This window comes from Episyrphus balteatus, chromosome 1, assembly GCF_945859705.1.
Source record: "Episyrphus balteatus chromosome 1, idEpiBalt1.1, whole genome shotgun sequence".
NCBI lineage: Eukaryota > Metazoa > Arthropoda > Insecta > Diptera > Syrphidae > Episyrphus > Episyrphus balteatus.
The window spans coordinates 113,345,269-113,364,167 of NC_079134.1; the positions used below are offsets into that span (position 1 = coordinate 113,345,269).

The following is an 18,899-nucleotide window of genomic DNA, read 5'->3' on the forward strand; positions in this document are numbered from 1 at the left end:
ATACACTATCAGTGAATGCTGAAGTGGCAAGAACAGATGGCTTACAATATCGAAGTAAAAATATATAAGAAGGTTAACTCAATTTTAAATACCTTGATATTTTACAAGAAAAAAATCTAATATTTTGAAATCTTAAATAAAGCAAAGTAAAATAGAGAACAAAATTTGAATTAAAAAAAAAAAATTTTAATTTTAGTAAAAAATTAAATTTTAAGTTTGACTAAGAAACAAACACAAAACAAATAGGTCGTACTAAAACAACGACAAAAATTATAGTGTTTTGTACTCTCTAAATTACAATTGTTCAAATTTAGAAATTATAAGGTCGAATATTTTAAGCCTCATTCTTTTTTTCATTCAATCCTATCTTTAGAAATATGAAAGTTATCCACCAATTTGTAAACGTTAAAATGCTTATGTTTATGTGGTGGCACACTCAGCCCTAAGTAAAAAAAAGAGTATTTTGACGTACTCTATCAGAGTTATAGATTATAGAGTACACATACGTGAAATAGAGTACAATACTCTTTTTTAGAGTACGGTTGGCAACCCTAACCGCAGGGTACATGCGATAGCGGTACGGGTAATTGTATGAAAAAAATTCCACATCTGAATGTTGATGTATTAGTTTGGAATTTTTTTCATACAAGTACCCGTACCGCTACCGCATGTACCCTTCAGTGTGACCAAGCCTTTACTTATTTTGAAATAGTTTTTTATCACAATTTATTATTTGAAGAAAAGTTGCAATTGTGTGAAGTTGCAGTTGAAGGTTTGAATTTGAATGTGAGAAACTTGTCCCACAAAATTATTTTGCTCTGTTTCAAAATGACATTGAGCCCATGGTATAAAAAGACAAGGTATGATCATTAGAGCCGCCATCTTACAAAATGGGGTAATAAAGTTTTGACATTTGGCATTTGGCAAAGTCAAAAGCAACAACAATTTCCAAGACAAATTTGTTTACAACAACAATTTCAATGGGCTGGGCTGTCAAAACCTTAAGTAGCCATAAGTTTTGACAGTTCTCGATACTGAGTTTTTTCTAATGATCATACCTTCTCTTTTTATACCATGCATTGAGCCCTCAGAGATTTTTTTCTTGGTGGGACGCACGTAATGATAACTGCGGGTATTAGTTAATTGAACTCGGAAAGCTCCATTAACGCTTCAAAATGATATTTTTAAAACTGGAAGTTCCTTTTCTAGACAAAGCAGTGCTTTGGCATTTGTCCATCGTAGAAATTTATTTTAATTTTCATTTAACTTTGTCATTCAAAATATTTTTAAATAGGTACTTTTTCTAAAGATGGACCATATCTGGGAGATAATTGTCATCGAAAGATAAGTTTTTCTGTGTTGCACTCGCTTCGTTGCATATCATAGTATAGGGAATGCAACATTTTTATTAATATGATACATGATTTCGAGGTATTTTTAAACGCCCGATCGAATAAAACTAATACCAAAATGGGCACGAGTACGATCACTTAGGAGACAAGAATTGATAACGGTATTTTGTAGAGGAGTTCAATACAATCATTTTTTTACTATGGGAGGGGGGGTCTGTCTCCCCCCGTTTAGGCGGTAGGGACAATTTTCTAAAATATGACGTAAAATAAAAAAAAAATGATTAAAAAACAACGACAACACGTACAGTTATAAGTGAAGCCTTTTTCAAAAGCCATAGTTGTACACTTAATTCTGGTTTTTAAATCAAATTATTTCAATTAATTATTTTCGAAATAATCAACTTCAAAGTCAAAATTTGGGAAAAAAAAGTTAAAAAAAACACACATTAAGAGCCCCCGCACACTACAAACTTTCTATCGGCCGACAGTTTAGTCGGTCTCTTAATCAGAATGAAAATGTATGAGAGTACGCACACTACAACGATTAAGTATCGGCCGATCAAAAAGTTTGTTTGATCGAAAAAAAGTTTGTTTTGCTAAACAATTCCCTTCAAACTAAAATATTTCCTAGCGACCAGATTGTTTAGTCGGCTGCTTGTGCGCACACTAGGAGCCCAACCCGACTAAACTATCGGCCGATTGAAAGTCTGTAGTGTGCGGGGGCTCTAAATACTATTTTTACCAAGACTATGAATTTAAATATGAAATTAATCAATGAAATAAACTGCCTCAATTAATTTCTAATCAAATACTGAAAACCATATGCTTCTATGCCTTAGAGCCCCCATACACTACAAACTTTTATTGGCCGACAGTTTAGTCGGTCTCTTAATAAGTATGAAAATTTATGAAAGTGCGCACACTACAACGATTAAGTATCGTAACAGCCGATCAAAAAGTTTGTTTGATCGAAAAGATAGTTTGTTTTGCTACACAATTATTGCCTTCAAACTAAAATATTTCTTACCCAGCCGACTATTTAGTTGCCTGCCTGGCCTGTGCGCACACTAGGAGCTCAACTCGACTAAACTATCGGCCATTAAAAAGTCTGTAGTGTGCGGGGGCTCTTATACATACATAGTTTCCGAGAAACATTACCTTTCATTAGATTTTCATTTTCTTGACTATTTTCGCCAATATTAATAGCTTTTTAAATTCCTTTTTGGGTCCTCTGTCCCGCTCAGACAACTTCGTTGCTTCTCTTAGGCCATTTGAAATTGGTCCTAAGAATCTCGCGATTATTTTATAAAAATGGTAAATAAAAATGGCAAAGGTATGAAGTTCAAGGCGTATCAAAGTGAGATGGGTAAGGGGGCCTGCAACCCCCCTGCTGGGCACACTATAGGATTTGGAGTAGGGTCAAGGTTAGGTATGTAGGGGAGAGTTTGGCACATTTGAACACTTTTTGCTTTCGCAGCTGCTTGAACGAAATATTTTCGTTTTCTTGATCTGTAAAGTTCACTAACATTGAACAGTAAAATTCAACTTCGATTTCAAATAACATTTGGTTATCTAGACGAAATATTTATATTAAATTTTGATGTTTAACCAATATATATGCTCCTACTCAGAAAAAATAACCTTAAAATTTAAGCTATAGTTATCGCATTTACATATAAGTTGAAAAGGAAAACAAAAAACAAGAAAAATTTATTTAAAACATAACTTAGAAAAATGGAATTCATACCGTTTATGCTTCCCAGAGTAAAATAGATTTATTTTATAATCAACCTATATTTCTAGACATTACAAAGTGGGTGTTCTTCATGTACCAGGAGCGTTAATTGGTGTAAGTAGCTTGACTCTAATTTCTATACCGCTTAAGCGGACACATAGCAACTATACGTTAACGAACGTATGCCGTAGTTCGACCCCAGGTTAGTACTCGTAGAACTTGAAGAATTCAGGCATTTTTTTTAAATCTTCAATAATGTTGTTCATATTTCTATTTTATTCTTTAATTTTGCCCACAATTGCTAGTTTCATTATTCTTTTTATAAGAACACTATGATGTCTTAAATGAAACACATTCAAGATTCCTAAAATGTCTGATACAAACTGTTCGGGGGCGGTTTTGATATGTTCAAAAGTGCCCCAACACACTTGTTCAAAACTGCCCCAACTGTGTCAACGACATAAAATGTTGAATAAATATTTAAAATTAATATATTCATTCAAAAATTCACCGTGATTTAGTTTAAAATTTATTAAACATTAACAAAAATTGTATTGCGTTTTGAAATCACTCACCAATTTTTTTTTAAACTCTTACAACAAAAAAACTGAAATAATGCAAAACCACTATAAAAATCACCTTCAACCTCTAAATCTGAAAGCCAGCTGAAATAACCAAGGAAAGTCATTGATGTTTAATGAAATGGTGTTGACGGGTTCAAATATCGAAATACTTCTAAAAAAGATTGATTAACTAAAATTTTATATACAGTGTTCAAATGTGCCCCGTGTTCAAAAGTGCCTCACTCTCCCCTACAAAGTTTTTTTTAATTCGAAAAAAACTTTTAAATTCTGGAGAAATTTGCCTACACCCAAACTCGCACCCATCCCAAATCCTATAACAGTGAGCCCAAGCAGGGGGGTTGTAAGGGGGCATACTGCTTGCAAGCATTATGTTTATGTAAACACGAAAAAAGCTAAAAAAAAAACAAATCTTATAAAAAGTTAGCTTTTTAATTTTCAATTTTCTCAAAAACTAGAAGGCATACAAGCATATGGTTTTCAGTATTTGATTAGAATTGATTGAGGCAATTCATTAATTAATTTCATATTTAAATTCACAGTCTTGGTAAAAATAGTATTTAATGCGTTTTTTTCAACTTTTTTTTCCCAAATTTTGACTTTGAAGTTGATTATTTCGAGAACAATTAGTTAAAATAATTTGATTTAAAAATTAGAATCTAGTGTATAATTCTGGCTTTTGAAAAAAGTATCGTTCATAACTGTAAGTGTTGGTGTTGCCGTTGTTTTTTAACTTTTTTTTTTGTATTTTACGTGATATTTTAGAAAATTGTCCCTCCCGCCTAAACGGTACCTCCCATAGTAAAAATGATTGTATTGAACTCTATTTGAACTCCTCTACAAAAAACCGTTATCAAATCCTGTCGCCAAAGTAATCCTACTATGTGCCACAATAACATTTTTGTTCGGTGCCTAAACGTTCGAATTTATGCAGGTATCTGGGTTTAAATCGTAATTTTTTTTTCTAAGCCAATTTTTAACTGATTTTCATAAAAAATACCTCGTTTGATTTGGAAATTAATATTGTTTTAGAATATATTTTTAAAATAGCATGTTGTTTTGAAAATATATACTTTAAATTGATATCAAAGTTGGGTAAATGACGAAAAAAATGGAATTTTTCAACCTTGTCAGCTTATAAATTCTAGGTGGTTTTATGAAACATATTTTATACATTATTGTCTAAATGTCTTCAATCTAAAACTGTAAAGAAATCTAAAATGGATAAAAGTTTGACGAAGCTAGGTTTTTTTCAATGGGTGAAGGTCCAAAAAAGCGTTTTTTGACCCCCAAATCAAGATTTTGGGGGTGTTACGGAGTTTTTAAATAACGTTTCGTAATCAGTGCAACTAGCTCTACAAAACGTGATAGGCCTCCGCCCGCATATATTTTAAAACCTTGTTTTTGTTACTCAGTGTTATAAATGCAAAATAGTCACGTGATCATTTCGACACAATAAGAAAATATGTGGCCAATGTTTTACCTATAAAGGTCACTTGAACTTTAAAATTGAATTATATTCAATCGCTGGGTTTTGATAGTAGCATTGGGCACAGTGAATATTACCAAAGATTTACATGTATGTATAACTTGCCTACTAACATAATATCCACCAATTATGGAAAAGCCCTTGTCTTTCATCTCCTAGGTACTGTAGAGATAACTTTCGAGAATGATACAACTTTATGGTCAACAGAGATAACAAATTTAATTCAAACGCAAACAAATTATAATTCAAAACACTTCTCAAAAAATAACTTAAAGATAAATCTTATGGCTTTTTTTAATGAAATGAAACCTCAATGCATTGTATTTTTTCATAACTGTTGTTTATTTCTATAAATAATAATTTAAGTCATTAGTAATAAACACAATAATTGAAATTGAATAAACTCAAATAAAAAGAGAGAATCGACTGTTTTCGAGTTAGTAATTAAGTTAGTTAAACAAACACAACATAAAAGTATACAAAAATATAGATTCAAATAAGCTTAATAAGAGAAAATCAAATGCAAAATTTATGTTAAGAGAATAATTCTTGTAGTTCTTAGTGTTACATATCAGGTTTATTTACCCATACTTTTTTATATGGATTCATTTTTTGAACGCAGTTAGATACACACAAACACATTGCCATCGCAAGCGATCAAACAAAATAAGCTTAATAAATGGAAATATGCTTGTGTGTACGTAGATTGTTCCTATTTGTTCTTGTTTTGCAGTATACATTGCAAATAACATGCACTTTTAGTTACAATAGTATACAATTAATTTTTTTTGGCGGAGATTCATTGAGTTGCAAAATGTTTAGCACTTTTGGTTGTAATATTTGGAAATTTATTGTTGGTTGCAATATTTGAAAAATTATATTAGTTTTGATCATAAAAGAGCCATGTGAAGAGAAGCTTGTGATAAATGAAGCTTGTTGTTTTTTTATGAATATAATGTCTTTTCTATCCACTCGTCCATGCTGAATGTGGCTGTGTTGTTCTTTTCTGTATCCTTTTCCTTGAAGATATCTAAAAAAAGAATATAATAATCAGAATTTATTTATTTAAATGATTTATAAGGAGAATACCGATGTATGTTTTGATCTTTACTGCACACATGAGAAAATCATCGAATGCAATTTTTCCATCTCTCGATCCATAACGATGAGCCAGTGCATTAAGGATTCGGTTATTAATTTGGTAACCCGCTGACTTGAGGGAATCTCGTAATTGAAAACCTTCAATTCGTCCTGTATGACCAGTATCGTAGAGTTTGAACACAGCTTTCCATTTAGCAATGTCGTTCAGAAGAGATTCAAATTCTTCGAAGCCTAATTTTCCTGATTGATCTGCATCAAGCATAGCAACCATGGAACGACATACATCTTTAGAGAAGCCACTGTTGTCTTCAAACATTACTGAAAAAAAAATAATAACAATTAGACTTGACTTGAATAATAGACTTGACGTTTAAAAAATCTTTAATAAAAAATAACTATGCACATTAGTGTTATTTTGTTGTAAAAATAATAAAGAAGTAACTAAAGTTCAAAAAATAGTATTGTTTTGGAAGAGGGCCGAACAGCTATTTGTTGTACAGTCAGGCGCGGATCTAGAAATTCGGTTTGGAAGGGGTCGCAGGATTAAAAAAACTTACTTGCAAAATAAACAAAAAAATGGTCAAGTGCTGAAGTATAAGTAGCCAACTTGATTTAATTTATTAAGAAGTTTTTTTAGAAACATAAAATTTTTAAAGTCGTTTGAGCGACTTTTAAAGAAATTAAAATATCACGATTCTCAATATAGTTGGTATGCCATTAATTAAACACTAAGAACCAAGATTTAAAAAAAATGTTCCGTTTTTGAAAATTTGATATTTAAAAAATATATATATTTTTCTTAATCCAAAAAATTAATTTTTCAATATTTAATTTTTTATTACCCAATTCAATCAATTGTTTGTTTAAACAATATGTTGAAATTATTGAGGTTGTCATTTTAAAAAAAGTTAGAAGTAAAGAGCCGTTCTTCACTGTGTGAATCTAGTTCAAATGAACGGAAAACACTTTGATTTAACTGTTTTTCGGAATGATTTTGCGTTGAATTGTACATGTTCTTCAGCGAGTTTGTTCCAAAATACTGTCATGTAATAGTTATTTAATCATAGTTATTTTATCATGGAATATTATATGATTTTTCAACTTTTAAAAGTTTTCATTAAAAAAATGTGTAAGAAATCAAAAATTTTTCTCATGACCTCATTATATCCACAACTAAAAACGACTTTTTGCAAATATTCCTATGAATCATTCCCTAAAGCATAGTCCATAACAATAAAGAAACTCTTCATATGGTATAAAAGCTCGTTTTCACCTTTGTGCCCTATAATTTCCTATTTTTCACCTCATGTTAGGGGGGATCATGACCCCCACGAAAATTCCCACTTTTTCACTCTTTAGGTCATTGTAGTTATGGCTTTACTTTTCGAATATCAACTCAAAAGCTTACTAATTGTATGTTATTAGCCAGGGAACGGATTTTTCTACCTTTGCCTTTTTTGCGTTATCGTAAGAAAGAACACGATTCTTATCCTCCTTTTGCCTTTTTAACCCATTAGTGCTTTTTTCCTATTTCTCTCATCATCATCAGTGCTTTTTTGTCTATTTTTTTTTTCAATTTCGTTCACCTCAGTTGAGATTATTTTGCTTAAAAATATGACCGTTACATAATCTTAAAGAATATCAACGAAAATGAAGCATTGAAAAAGTGCACTACTGTTTCTAACTTAAATCAGGAACTGAAATTAGTTGAACAGATAAATTCTGTACCTAATTAATGGCGACAGTACCTGGGTGACCGAGCTTTGCTCGGTATCCTTAAATGTTATAACTTTCAGTGAAAAAATTCAAATGTAAACAGCAATTTTTTGGAGTGGGTTTGAGTTTGCAGTTTTTGCGGGTTACAAAACACCACATTCCCACTTTATAATCCAGTTTATTTAAGTTTGAATATACGATCAGCAATGAAGAGAAGGGTTACAGGAATCTGCATTATCGAAAATGCTTACAGCAATGAGATATCTTTTTGTAGGGATTTTTCGAAATTTCTCAAGAATTGCATTAAATCGAAAACCGTAAGGATTTGGGATGAACAAGTTACCAAATTCTGAGAGCCCTTAAGTTCACCAATTAGCATATTTCGTTTGATCCATTACCTTTGGGACACCCTGTATATTATAAGATTGACATTAGGTCAACGGTGTTGCTTTTTGTGAGTTATTTTATTCTTATACGTTAACAATAGTCGCATTAAAACGAAAAAAAAAAGTAAAACGAAGATAATTAGTGATACCAAATCAACAAATTACTTAAAAGTTTCAATGCATGATCAAAAAAGTCATGATCTAAAAAATTTTGTTTAGTTATTGTAACAAAAAGAAAAAGAACAATGCGTAACACATGGAACCATCCCTCAAAAATTTATTGAAATCGTTGAATCTGTCTCCGCTAAAAAAAAAAACAAATATAAGAGAAAATACTTCCAAAATGTTGTATTTACCTAGAGGATAAAACCCTCAAAATTTCATCGAAATCTTTTAATTTGTTACCAAAAAAAAAATTCTATGTTTAAAAAGTGGGCTTGGCAGTGGGCGGATTTTTCCAAAAAAAAAACTTCCAAAACTTTTTACTTTCTTAGATAAACAAACCCTGAAAATTTCATCGAAATCGTTAGAGCCGTTTCCGAAAAAAACTTATATGTTAAAAAAGTGGGCGTGGCAGTGGGCGGATTTTTCAAAAAAACTTCCAAAACTTTTTAATCGCTTATACAAACAAACCCTGAAAATTTCATCGAAATCGTTAGAGCCGTTTCCGAAAAAACTTATATGTTAAAAAAGTGGGCGTGGCAGTGGGCGGATTTTTCCAAAAAAAAACTTCCAAAACTTTTTACTTTCTTAGATAAACAAACCCTGAAAATTTCATCGAAATCGTTAGAGCCGTTTCCGAAAAAAACTTATATGTTAAAAAAGTGGGCGTGGCAGTGGGCGGATTTTTCAAAAAAAAACTTCCAAAACTTTTTAATCGCTTATACAAACAAACCCTGAAAATTTCATCGAAATCGTTAGAGCCGTTTCCGAAAAAACTTATATGTTAAAAAAGTGGGCGTGGCAGTGGGCGGATTTTTCAAAAAAAAATTCCAAAACTTTTAACTCGCTTATATAAACAAACCCTGAAAATTTCATCGAAATCGTTAGAGCCGTTCCCGACAAAAACTTATATGTTAAAAAAGTGGGCGTGGCAGTGGGCGGATTTTTCCAAAAATACTTCCAAAACTTTTTACTCGCTTAGATGAACAAACCCTGAAAATTTCATCGAAATCGTTAGAGCCGTTTCCGAGATCCCAATTTTATATATATTTATATATATATATATATATATATAAACAATTTTAGCTCGTTTAAAGTTATAAGATAATCTCCAGATTCCAAAAAAAAAAAAAATGAAGTGAATAAGGTCGACAGTTTATAATCGGGTCCAATCGTTTCTACTCAAGTAGAGATGTCTTTCAGCAGAGATGCTTCTTCTTAGAGGCAATCGTAGGAGAGTGTTACCTAAAAACTTTTAAAAGCTCTTGGTTGTTCAATGCATTTATAATATCAAGTTTTTTTTCCTTTTATTTAATAAATGCATTTTTTTGCCTTTTAATTGATTTTCATTTGCCTTTTTTGAATTTTTTAGGTACAAAAATCCTTTCCCTGGTTATGTCCCTTAAAAGACCACGTGCAGCCTAACAATAAGCGGAGGCCCTCGACTGCTATAGGGCTGATATAACTGCCATCCAAAAATGACTCGGGAAAGAGAAAATTGAAAACCCATGATATCTACTACGGCGCACGGTTGTCCAAAATGACTTATCTCGTTGCAAAAATCATAACTTTTGAACGGATTGAGTTAGCGGTACAATTTTTTTTTTTATTTGAAGGACATTTCTAGGGCTGTTATACCAATGAATTTCAATAAAATTATTTCACAGGGTGTTTCGGAATCATCGGCCAAAAACAGATTTTCTTTAAAAAAAAAGTTTAAATTAAAATTGGTATGCCATTTTGTAGAAATCACTAATCCACATTTAAAAACAAAATTTCAAAAAAATACAATGTCCCGTTTTCGAAAATTTTATTTTTCAAAAAAAAATTTTAAAATTTTTTTAAATTAAAAAAATTTTAAAATTTTTTTAAAAATCCAAAATTTATTTTTTTTTAAATTTTATTTTTGGCTTATATTTGAGTTATATAAGTGCTTCTTCACAAAAAGTTTCGTTGAAATCGAATAAGCCGTTTCGGAGAATATCGGATTTGAAAAAAAACGGTTTTATGGCAGGTACCGTAAAAAATCCATTCGGTTCCATGCATTAAGCCGAATAGGGTATGTGTACCAATCAATTGTTGATCCAAAATAAAAATATTTAGCTGCGCATGCTTGCGCACTGCCGAGATTTTGTACTTTGAAAAAAAATGAAGGCAGAAGGAACAGATTTTCTTTAAAAAAAATGTTTAAATTTAAATTGGTATGCCATTTTGTAGAAATCACTAATCCACATTTAAAAACAAAATTTCAAAAAAATACAATGTCCCGTTTTCGAAAATTTTATTTTTCAAAAAAAAATTTTAAAATTTTTTTAAAAATCCAAAATTTATTTTTTTTTAAATTTTATTTTTGGCTTATATTTGAGTTATATAAGTGCTTCTTCACAAAAAGTTTCGTTGAAATCGAATAAGCCGTTTCGGAGAATATCGGATTTGAAAAAAAAACGGTTTTATGGCAGGTACCGTAAAAAATCCATTCGGTTTCATGCATTAAGCCGAATAGGGTATGTGTACCAATCAATTGTTGATCCAAAATAAAAATATTTAGCTGCGCATGCTTGCGCACTGCCGAGATTTTGTACTTTGAAAAAAAATGAAGGCAGAAGGAACAGATTTTCTTTAAAAAAAATGTTTAAATTTAAATTGGTATGCCATTTTGTAGAAATCACTAATCCACATCTAAAAACAAAATTTCAAAAAAATACAATGTCCCGTTTTCGAAAATTTTATTTTTCAAAAAAAAATTTCAAAATTTTTTTAAAAATCCAAAAATTATTTTTTTTGAAATTTTATTTTTGGCCTATATTTAAATTATATAAGTGCTTCTTCAAAAAAAGTTTCGTTGAAATCGAATAAGCCGTTTCGGAGAATATCGGATTTAAAAAAAACCGTTCTATGGCAGGTACCGTTAATAATGATTTTCTAAAAAAATTTTTTTCATTAGAAGATAGACCTTGTTTTCAAACTTACATTTGAATTTTTTAAACAAAATCGTTGGAGCCGTTTTTGAGCAATTACAGCTTTACTGAAATTGGTGTATGACAAGTACCGTTATTTTTAGCCCAAAAAAATTAATTCCAAAAACCCCTCTGGAGGGTCTCCAAAAAATGCTGCATACCAAATTTGAAGTCAATCGGTCCATCCGTTTAGGCTGTAGATCCTTATACAGACAGACAGACAGACGGACTTCCGGGACCAACTTTTTTGGCATTCTCTATAATCGTAATATCATGGAAAAGTGTAATCTGAACTTTTTTTAGATGTGAATTAGTGATTTCTACAAAATGGCATACCAATTTTAATTTAAATATTTTTTTTTTAAGAAAATCGGTTTTCGGCCGATGATTCCTAAACACCCTGTAAAACAATTTTCTTGAAATTCATTGGTGTAACAGCCCTGGAAATTTCCTTCAAATTAAAAAAAAAATTGTACCGCTACCTCAATCCGTTCAAAAGTTATGATTTTTGCAACGAGATAAGTCATTTTGGACAACAGTGCGGCGACTGCTAGCGCACATTTGGATGCGGATTCATTATTGGTAGGCCTGTAAAAGTAACGACAAAATGAGTACCCGCATGTATACGTTACATTTGATACTAGTTGTACCCGCATCAATAATATCGTTACTCGTTTCTTTCGTATGCTTCGTATTTTTCGTATATTTCGTATGTTTCGTGTGTTTCGTATGTTTCGTTACTTTCGCATGCTTCGTACATTTCGTATATTTCATGTATTTGATACGTTTCGTATGTTTGGTATTTAAGTATTTTTCGCACGTTGGTAGGTATAAGCAGCGTTGCCAACCCATTCAGTCCAAATAATGCCTCACTTGAAAAAAAATTATGCCTTTTCAAATAAATTATGCCTCAATTTAAATTTCTTAGTTTATGTTTAAAAAATTATATATACAAAAAGTGCAAGTGCACAAAACGAAATGTTTATTTAATTAATTTATACATTAAGGGCCAATTTTTCAATAGTCAGATAAACCTCAGATAGAGATTATTCCTAGGAATAAAAATTTTTCATATTGAAATTTATTCTTCTGATAATCTAACTGACGATTGAAAAATCAGGGCTAAGGCAACTTATTTGTCACGTAACGGCAACTTATTTTCTTCGGAAGGAATATTTCAAGACGTTGCTTCATATAATTGAAAGAAATTAGCGGCCAATTTTTTTCACTACTAAAAAATAGCCTATTTTAGACCTTTTTACAGCAACAAAATTGGATTCTTTTCTAGTAAAAGTGATTAGTGTGAACAAAATTCTTCGAAAAATTAAACACTAACAAGAGTTAAATGGTAAAAACCAATTCTGTAGATAAAATTTCGAACAACTTTTATTTAAAAGATAAAGAATATATTAGTTTTGTCTTTTTTTTATCAGAATATTTAAAAAATTATAAGAAACTTTTAAAATATAAATCAAGAGTAGAATGAAAAAAATTATGCCTTTTTGGCAGAAAGTAAGCCTCAATGCTATAGCTAATAAAATTATGCCTAAAAGGCATAATTATGCTCAGTTGGCATCGCTGGGTATAAGGGTGTAAAAAATTTTTTTTTGAAAAACCAAAAACAATTTGTATAATTTAAGCTACATTTTAAGGCCATAAACATTAATTTAAGTTGCGGCGTTCTCATGTTATAAGAGTTTGAAGGTAGCTATACTGATTTTTTTTCGATTTTTTTAATCAATCGTGGAGACTTTTTTGATTTTTTTCCTAATTTTTCGACAAACTTTGGTATTTTTTTGTTTATGTTCATTCAGTAATCTTATCAAAATTCTTAAGAGACCTTTATTTCAAAAGTACATCGCGTAGATCTCGGAATATTAACACTTCAATACAACCATGTCGAACAATTTCTCATTTTTTTTTCTATTGAGAGTGATTTTCAAACCTCGTTTTCCCTGCTTTTTTTTAGTTGAAAATTTTGCACTAATTTTTTTGAAAAACCAAAACACTTTTGTATATTCTTAAGCTACATTTGAAGACCATTAACAAAAAGGTCATAAACACATAGAGAAAATACCAAAACGTCTCTTTTGATATTTCTGTATAAATTTTATTATCGATAACACAACGATACCTTGACACTACTGTTTTTATTGAGATAAAAGTGAACTCCAGATAATTATTAGTCCAGTACATTTATAATTTGACCCAGCAGTTTGTACCACCCCCAAATTTTTTTTGCTCATTCGATAGAGCATTGGCTGAATATCATTACCCTGATTTTTCGCACTCGCGAAATTCACCTTTCGGCCGCCATTTTGGATTTTAGTTTTTGTTGAATATCTCGATTTCTATTTATCCTACATAAAAGTTGTTTACGAAATGAATGGACTTAAATATAAAAAAAATTGCAGGTCCTGAATTTTCTCTTCTAACATAAAGCTATAAAATACTCACTAATCATTTAAAATTCAAGATTTGTTAAAAAAAAATTTAAGAAAAAAGTAAAGATAAAAAACACAAACAAAAAAGAGCATTTTTAACAAAAACAGTATTAATAACTTTTGTATTTATATCGATACAAAATAAAAGTTGTATAGCCGAATTGTAGCGAATTTTAAAGTGAATTATCTTTTTTCGGAACGTTTTTTCATAATTTTGATAAAAATTGCTCAAAACTTTAAAATTGTCATTTTTTTCGTTTTTTTTACTTTTTTTGGCTTGTAATTTTTTAATATTCAGAATATCGAAAAAGTGTTCTTAACATAAAAGACGCGAAATTTAATTGCCTACGTTATATACGTTGTATATACAACTTTTATGTAGGATAAACAGAAATCGAGATATTCAACAAAAACTAAAATCCAAGATGGCGGCCGAAAAGTGAATTTCGCGAGTGCAAACAGGGTAATGATATTCAGCCAATGCTCTATCAAATAAGCAACAAAATTTGGGGGTGGTACAAACTGCTGGGTCGCCCATATACAGCTCTGTGAAAAATAATAGCACCATGTAGCATTTTAACCTTTTTACAAATTGCGGTCTTCTCTATTGATGATAACACAACGCAATAATTTTAATTGCATTCAGTAGCATAATGAACAAAGAAATTTTAGGCCAGAAAGTTTAAGCCAAAATACACTTTTAAGCACGACGCCGCACACTGGTAAAAAGGGACTTTTTAGGTGGACATTACTCATAAACTGCATTAACATTGTAAATTATCCTCTTCAAGTGCTGAGTATATGTTTATTAACTGTAGAGGACTATTTTCTGCAGATTTTAATAATTATTAGCTAGTTTCTACATTTCACTTTTACTCGAAATAGAATTGAAACATGTGTTTGAAAATTATCTTATTGATTTTATTTATTTTCGAAGTTATAACTAATAAAAAAAAACTATTGCTATCAGTAAACTCATTTACTTTACTTCTGCTTCGATATCAGCTGAAATGGTTTCGAATAGTTTCGAATATGCTTCAATTAATGTACAAGACAAAAAAATGTGAGATTAGATAATTTTTGAAGTTCTTAAAGACTATAGGTTTTCTAAGCATACCACTTGTTTGATTTTTCATACATTATTGAAAAGGTGTATATGAAAGTACCTTATTTCTTAAATAGATAAAAAAATATTAAATTGGTTAAAAGTTGACGAATCAGTAGTTTTATTATCAATGTGGAAGTGAAGTCAAAATCGTGCTTTTCGAAATCATTTTGAATGCTTGAAAACAATATTAATTTGTGAAAAATTAAGTTATGTATTTATAATTCGTCTTAATAATTATAATCAAAACTACATATTTTTTAATAACCTAAATCCATTTGAGCTCTTGTGACTTGTGTCACTAAAATTTAAATCACACTCATGGGGAACCACAGCATAAAGCTAGTCTGATTTTTTTTCTTCTTTGGGCTTAAATGGCATATAACCCATTTCTCACCTAATTTTCTTTATAAGTAGGTACATTAAAGGAATGCTGTAAAAGTTCTCATCATCAAAACTTTTTAATACAATCTGTTCATTACATAGTTGCGGACATTAAAATCCTTTTCTTGAGCGGTTTGTTCTCTCCAGATTTTAATTAAATCATTCCGTAAAACTGAATTTTTCAAAGAAAATTTCCAATATAGCACGCTTATAGTTGTGTATGGCTTCAAATATTACCGGTGTGTAATCTATATGAATTACTCGTCCGGGCAACGAAAACCGGAAGGTGGGCAAAAAAAGTTACAGAACTTCAAAAAATTGTATAGACGCTTAATTCTATCAAATGGTTCTCCAGTGTTTATTGGGTATTGTTTACAAAAAATTCTTTAAGTGTTGCATATACACATATAGTGCTGACAACTCTTGACAATTCTCAAAAAAAATAAACTCGGTTGAAAACAAACAGAGCTAAAACACGTTATCTTTAAAAAAATATGCAATATGTGCAAAGTCCTGGAATCATCTTTTGCTTTGAAAAGACTGCTCTGTAAAGCTAGAGAAATTGCCTCAAATGAAATAAATTGGGTGGTTTCATAGTTTTCAATCATTCCTTATAACTGTGTAAAGTCCAGTTTGTCTCTGAATTGCCTTAAAATTTCAACCAAATGTCCACCTAGATGGAGCATTTTTACTACTGTGCGCCGCACAGTATGTCGAGCCCATACAAAAGTTTATCATAAATACTTGTAGCTAAGTTTTTGGAGTTTTGATATTTTTTATTTGTGTGTTTATGGCAGGAATAGAAAAAAAGTTACAAATTAACAAATTGAACAACCTATAACTTTTTTTTTTTGTATAATTTATGAAATTAACATTTTTCGAAGAAGACACTGGTGAGCAAAATTAATTTTTTTTTATATATAAACCAAAATATACTTTTTGTAAGGTTTTTGGTGTGCTGAACTCGAATCCGAAGTCAGAAAAATTCTAGCACATCACGTTTTTGAAATATTTCCGTTAGAAAATCTGAAATGTCGTTTTTTAATAGTTTTTGAGGTTATGTTCTTGAACGTGGTGATTTATTTTAAATAAATTTGTGACAGTTTCTTAAAGACCTAAATGTTTTCTTTTAAAGCACGTTACAATCTTTTCAATATCTTTTTTTTACTTTGAGAAAACTTAAGTGGAAGTCAACTTGTTTTGTTTATCTTCTCTATACAAAAAAATCGTGTGTATATTTGCGTTTCATAGCAAATCTCGAATAGTTTTTTGTCAATCGCTTTCAAATTTTGAAATGACGTTTTATTGGCATTTTCGTAACTTCTTATATTGGCGAGGTTGGTGAATACGCTATTATACACAGTCATGGTATAAAAAAAGAAGGTATGATCATTAGAAAAAACTCAGTATCGAGAACTGTCAAAACTTATGGCTACTTAAGGTTTCGACAGCCCAGCCCATTGAAATTGTTGTTGTAAACAAATTTTTCTTTGAAATTGTTGTTGCTTTTGACTTTGCCAAATGCCAAACGTCAAAACACTATTACCCCATTTTGTAAGATGGCGGCTCTAATGATCATACCTTGTCTTTTTATACCATGATACACAGTAGAGTTCGGCCGGGTCAAGTAATTATATTAAAAATTTAGTATGCAGAAAAATATAATTTTCTTCTTGTTAAAAACAATATGTAAAATATTTTTAATTACATAAACAGCTTTTTGTTACTTGTTTATGTTTAAAAATTATTAAAAACATCGATATTTTTATTTTTGTGATCCCCTTGAAGCTGTTTCTCAAAAAATGAATTATTTTAAGTACTTGACTGGTAGCACATAAATGTAAATATCTCTGGTAATCGCAAACAGAAGCAGACCAGACTTTGCCAATATTAAGTATAGACCTAAGGCAAAATAATATAAAAAAATTATCGATATGATTTTCAATGTTTTTTTTAAAATTAAGTTTAAAAATTAAAAATTTTTTTTTTGGCTATTTATCACAGAAATTTTAATAACTCATATGTGTGGATTAGAATCAAAACCCATTTTATCCACTTTCAGAGATTTCGAGTAAATCGAGAAAAACAAAATTAGAAAATCAAAAAATGTATGGATTTTGCTATTTTCTACATATTTTGTGGTCTGATATCTTAGCCATAAAATACAATTTGGGATTCAAATTTGGCCCACGTATGCATTTGAATAATATGAACAAAACCTCATACCTAAGTCATTTTTTTTGAAAAGTGGATATAATGGGTTTTGATTCTGATCCACACATATATAATTTTATAAATTTAAATTTTTTTTGTTGTACGTTTTACAACAACACTCAAATAAACAAAATAACATTTACAAAATTTTTCAAACATTCACCAAACGTGAAATATACACTCTCAAAGCTTCGCATAAATTTCTCAAAATATTTTCGATTTCCGAGGTACTCGTGTTTCGGATCATATTTTTAATACATAACCTGGGTTATTTTGTAAGATAAATATGTTTTCATATGAGTTGACACTTCTAAATTATATTTTAATAGCAAAAATATTAATTTTTAACAAAAAGAAAAATGATTTATCATAAGGGGACGACACACTGTGCGCCGCGCCGGCGCAAAAATAACACATGTTCAAAAAATCTTTCATTTAAAACTACAATAAGTGGTTGGTGCTATTTTTTTTCACAGAGCTGTATGAACATCATAAATGCACTGGACTAGGGTAGAGTTGCCTATTTGCGGCCGTCTCCAGTTACCGGCCACCTTTCGCAAAATCGTTATAACTAGTGATTTCAAAAGGGTTTACACAAAATTTTCACTCGTATGCTATCTTAACATATAAGAGAACAGCATAAGAGCAAAATTTTGGAATAAATCCTACGAAATCCCTACTTATAACGATTTTCCTTAAGGTGGCCGGAAACTGGAGACGGCTGAAAATAGGCAACTCTACCCTATATCTGGAGTTAGCATTCCGACTACGGTAACGATATCGATACTTCGTTACGTATGTCATGTATCGGATGATTTAGTATTGCAATGAGTATGGGGTCGTTACTCGTACATATGTTTCTTATCTCGTTTGTTTCGTTACTTCAGTACCCAGTAACGAAACATACGAGTAACGTTACTGTTTAGAAAGCAACGTTTCGTTACTCGTTACTGAAGCAAATATCCGCATTTTAGTTACGAATACATACGAATTTTGTCATAGCTAGCACGCGTTTCCCGCATCTCCAAATTCATAAAGGGACATGGAAATCTACAGATCAATCAACCGTCAAACAGATTGACCATATTGCGATCGACATTCCTCTATCATTATGGACGTCCGAACTTTCAGAGGAGCCAACATTGACTTTGACCACTACTTGGGAATAGCGAGTGTACGGATGTCGATATGCAGACCATCGCCAACATAAGGGTTGCCAAAAGATTGCCACATATTTTTCCAACTGCGCCAAGAATAACATCTTAAGAAATCC

The 18,899-nt window shown here is 30.8% G+C and overlaps 1 protein-coding gene across 11 annotated transcripts in view; it reads right to left on the bottom strand.

Annotated features, from left to right (window-relative positions):
* Positions 1 to 5,248: 5,248 nt before the first annotated feature.
* The window catches only part of LOC129907160 (calpain-A), a 79,441-nt gene continuing 65,790 nt past the window's right edge, over positions 5,249 to 18,899 (bottom strand). For all 11 annotated transcript variants that reach the window (XM_055983239.1, XM_055983237.1, XM_055983236.1 and 8 more), the window contains 2 exons: positions 6,247 to 6,576; positions 5,249 to 6,187 (listed from right to left, as the gene is read on the bottom strand). In XM_055983239.1, the coding sequence (XP_055839214.1) occupies positions 6,102 to 6,187; positions 6,247 to 6,576 (416 nt within the window). In that variant the 3' untranslated portion in view covers positions 5,249 to 6,101. The remainder of the gene's footprint in view (positions 6,188 to 6,246; positions 6,577 to 18,899) is intronic.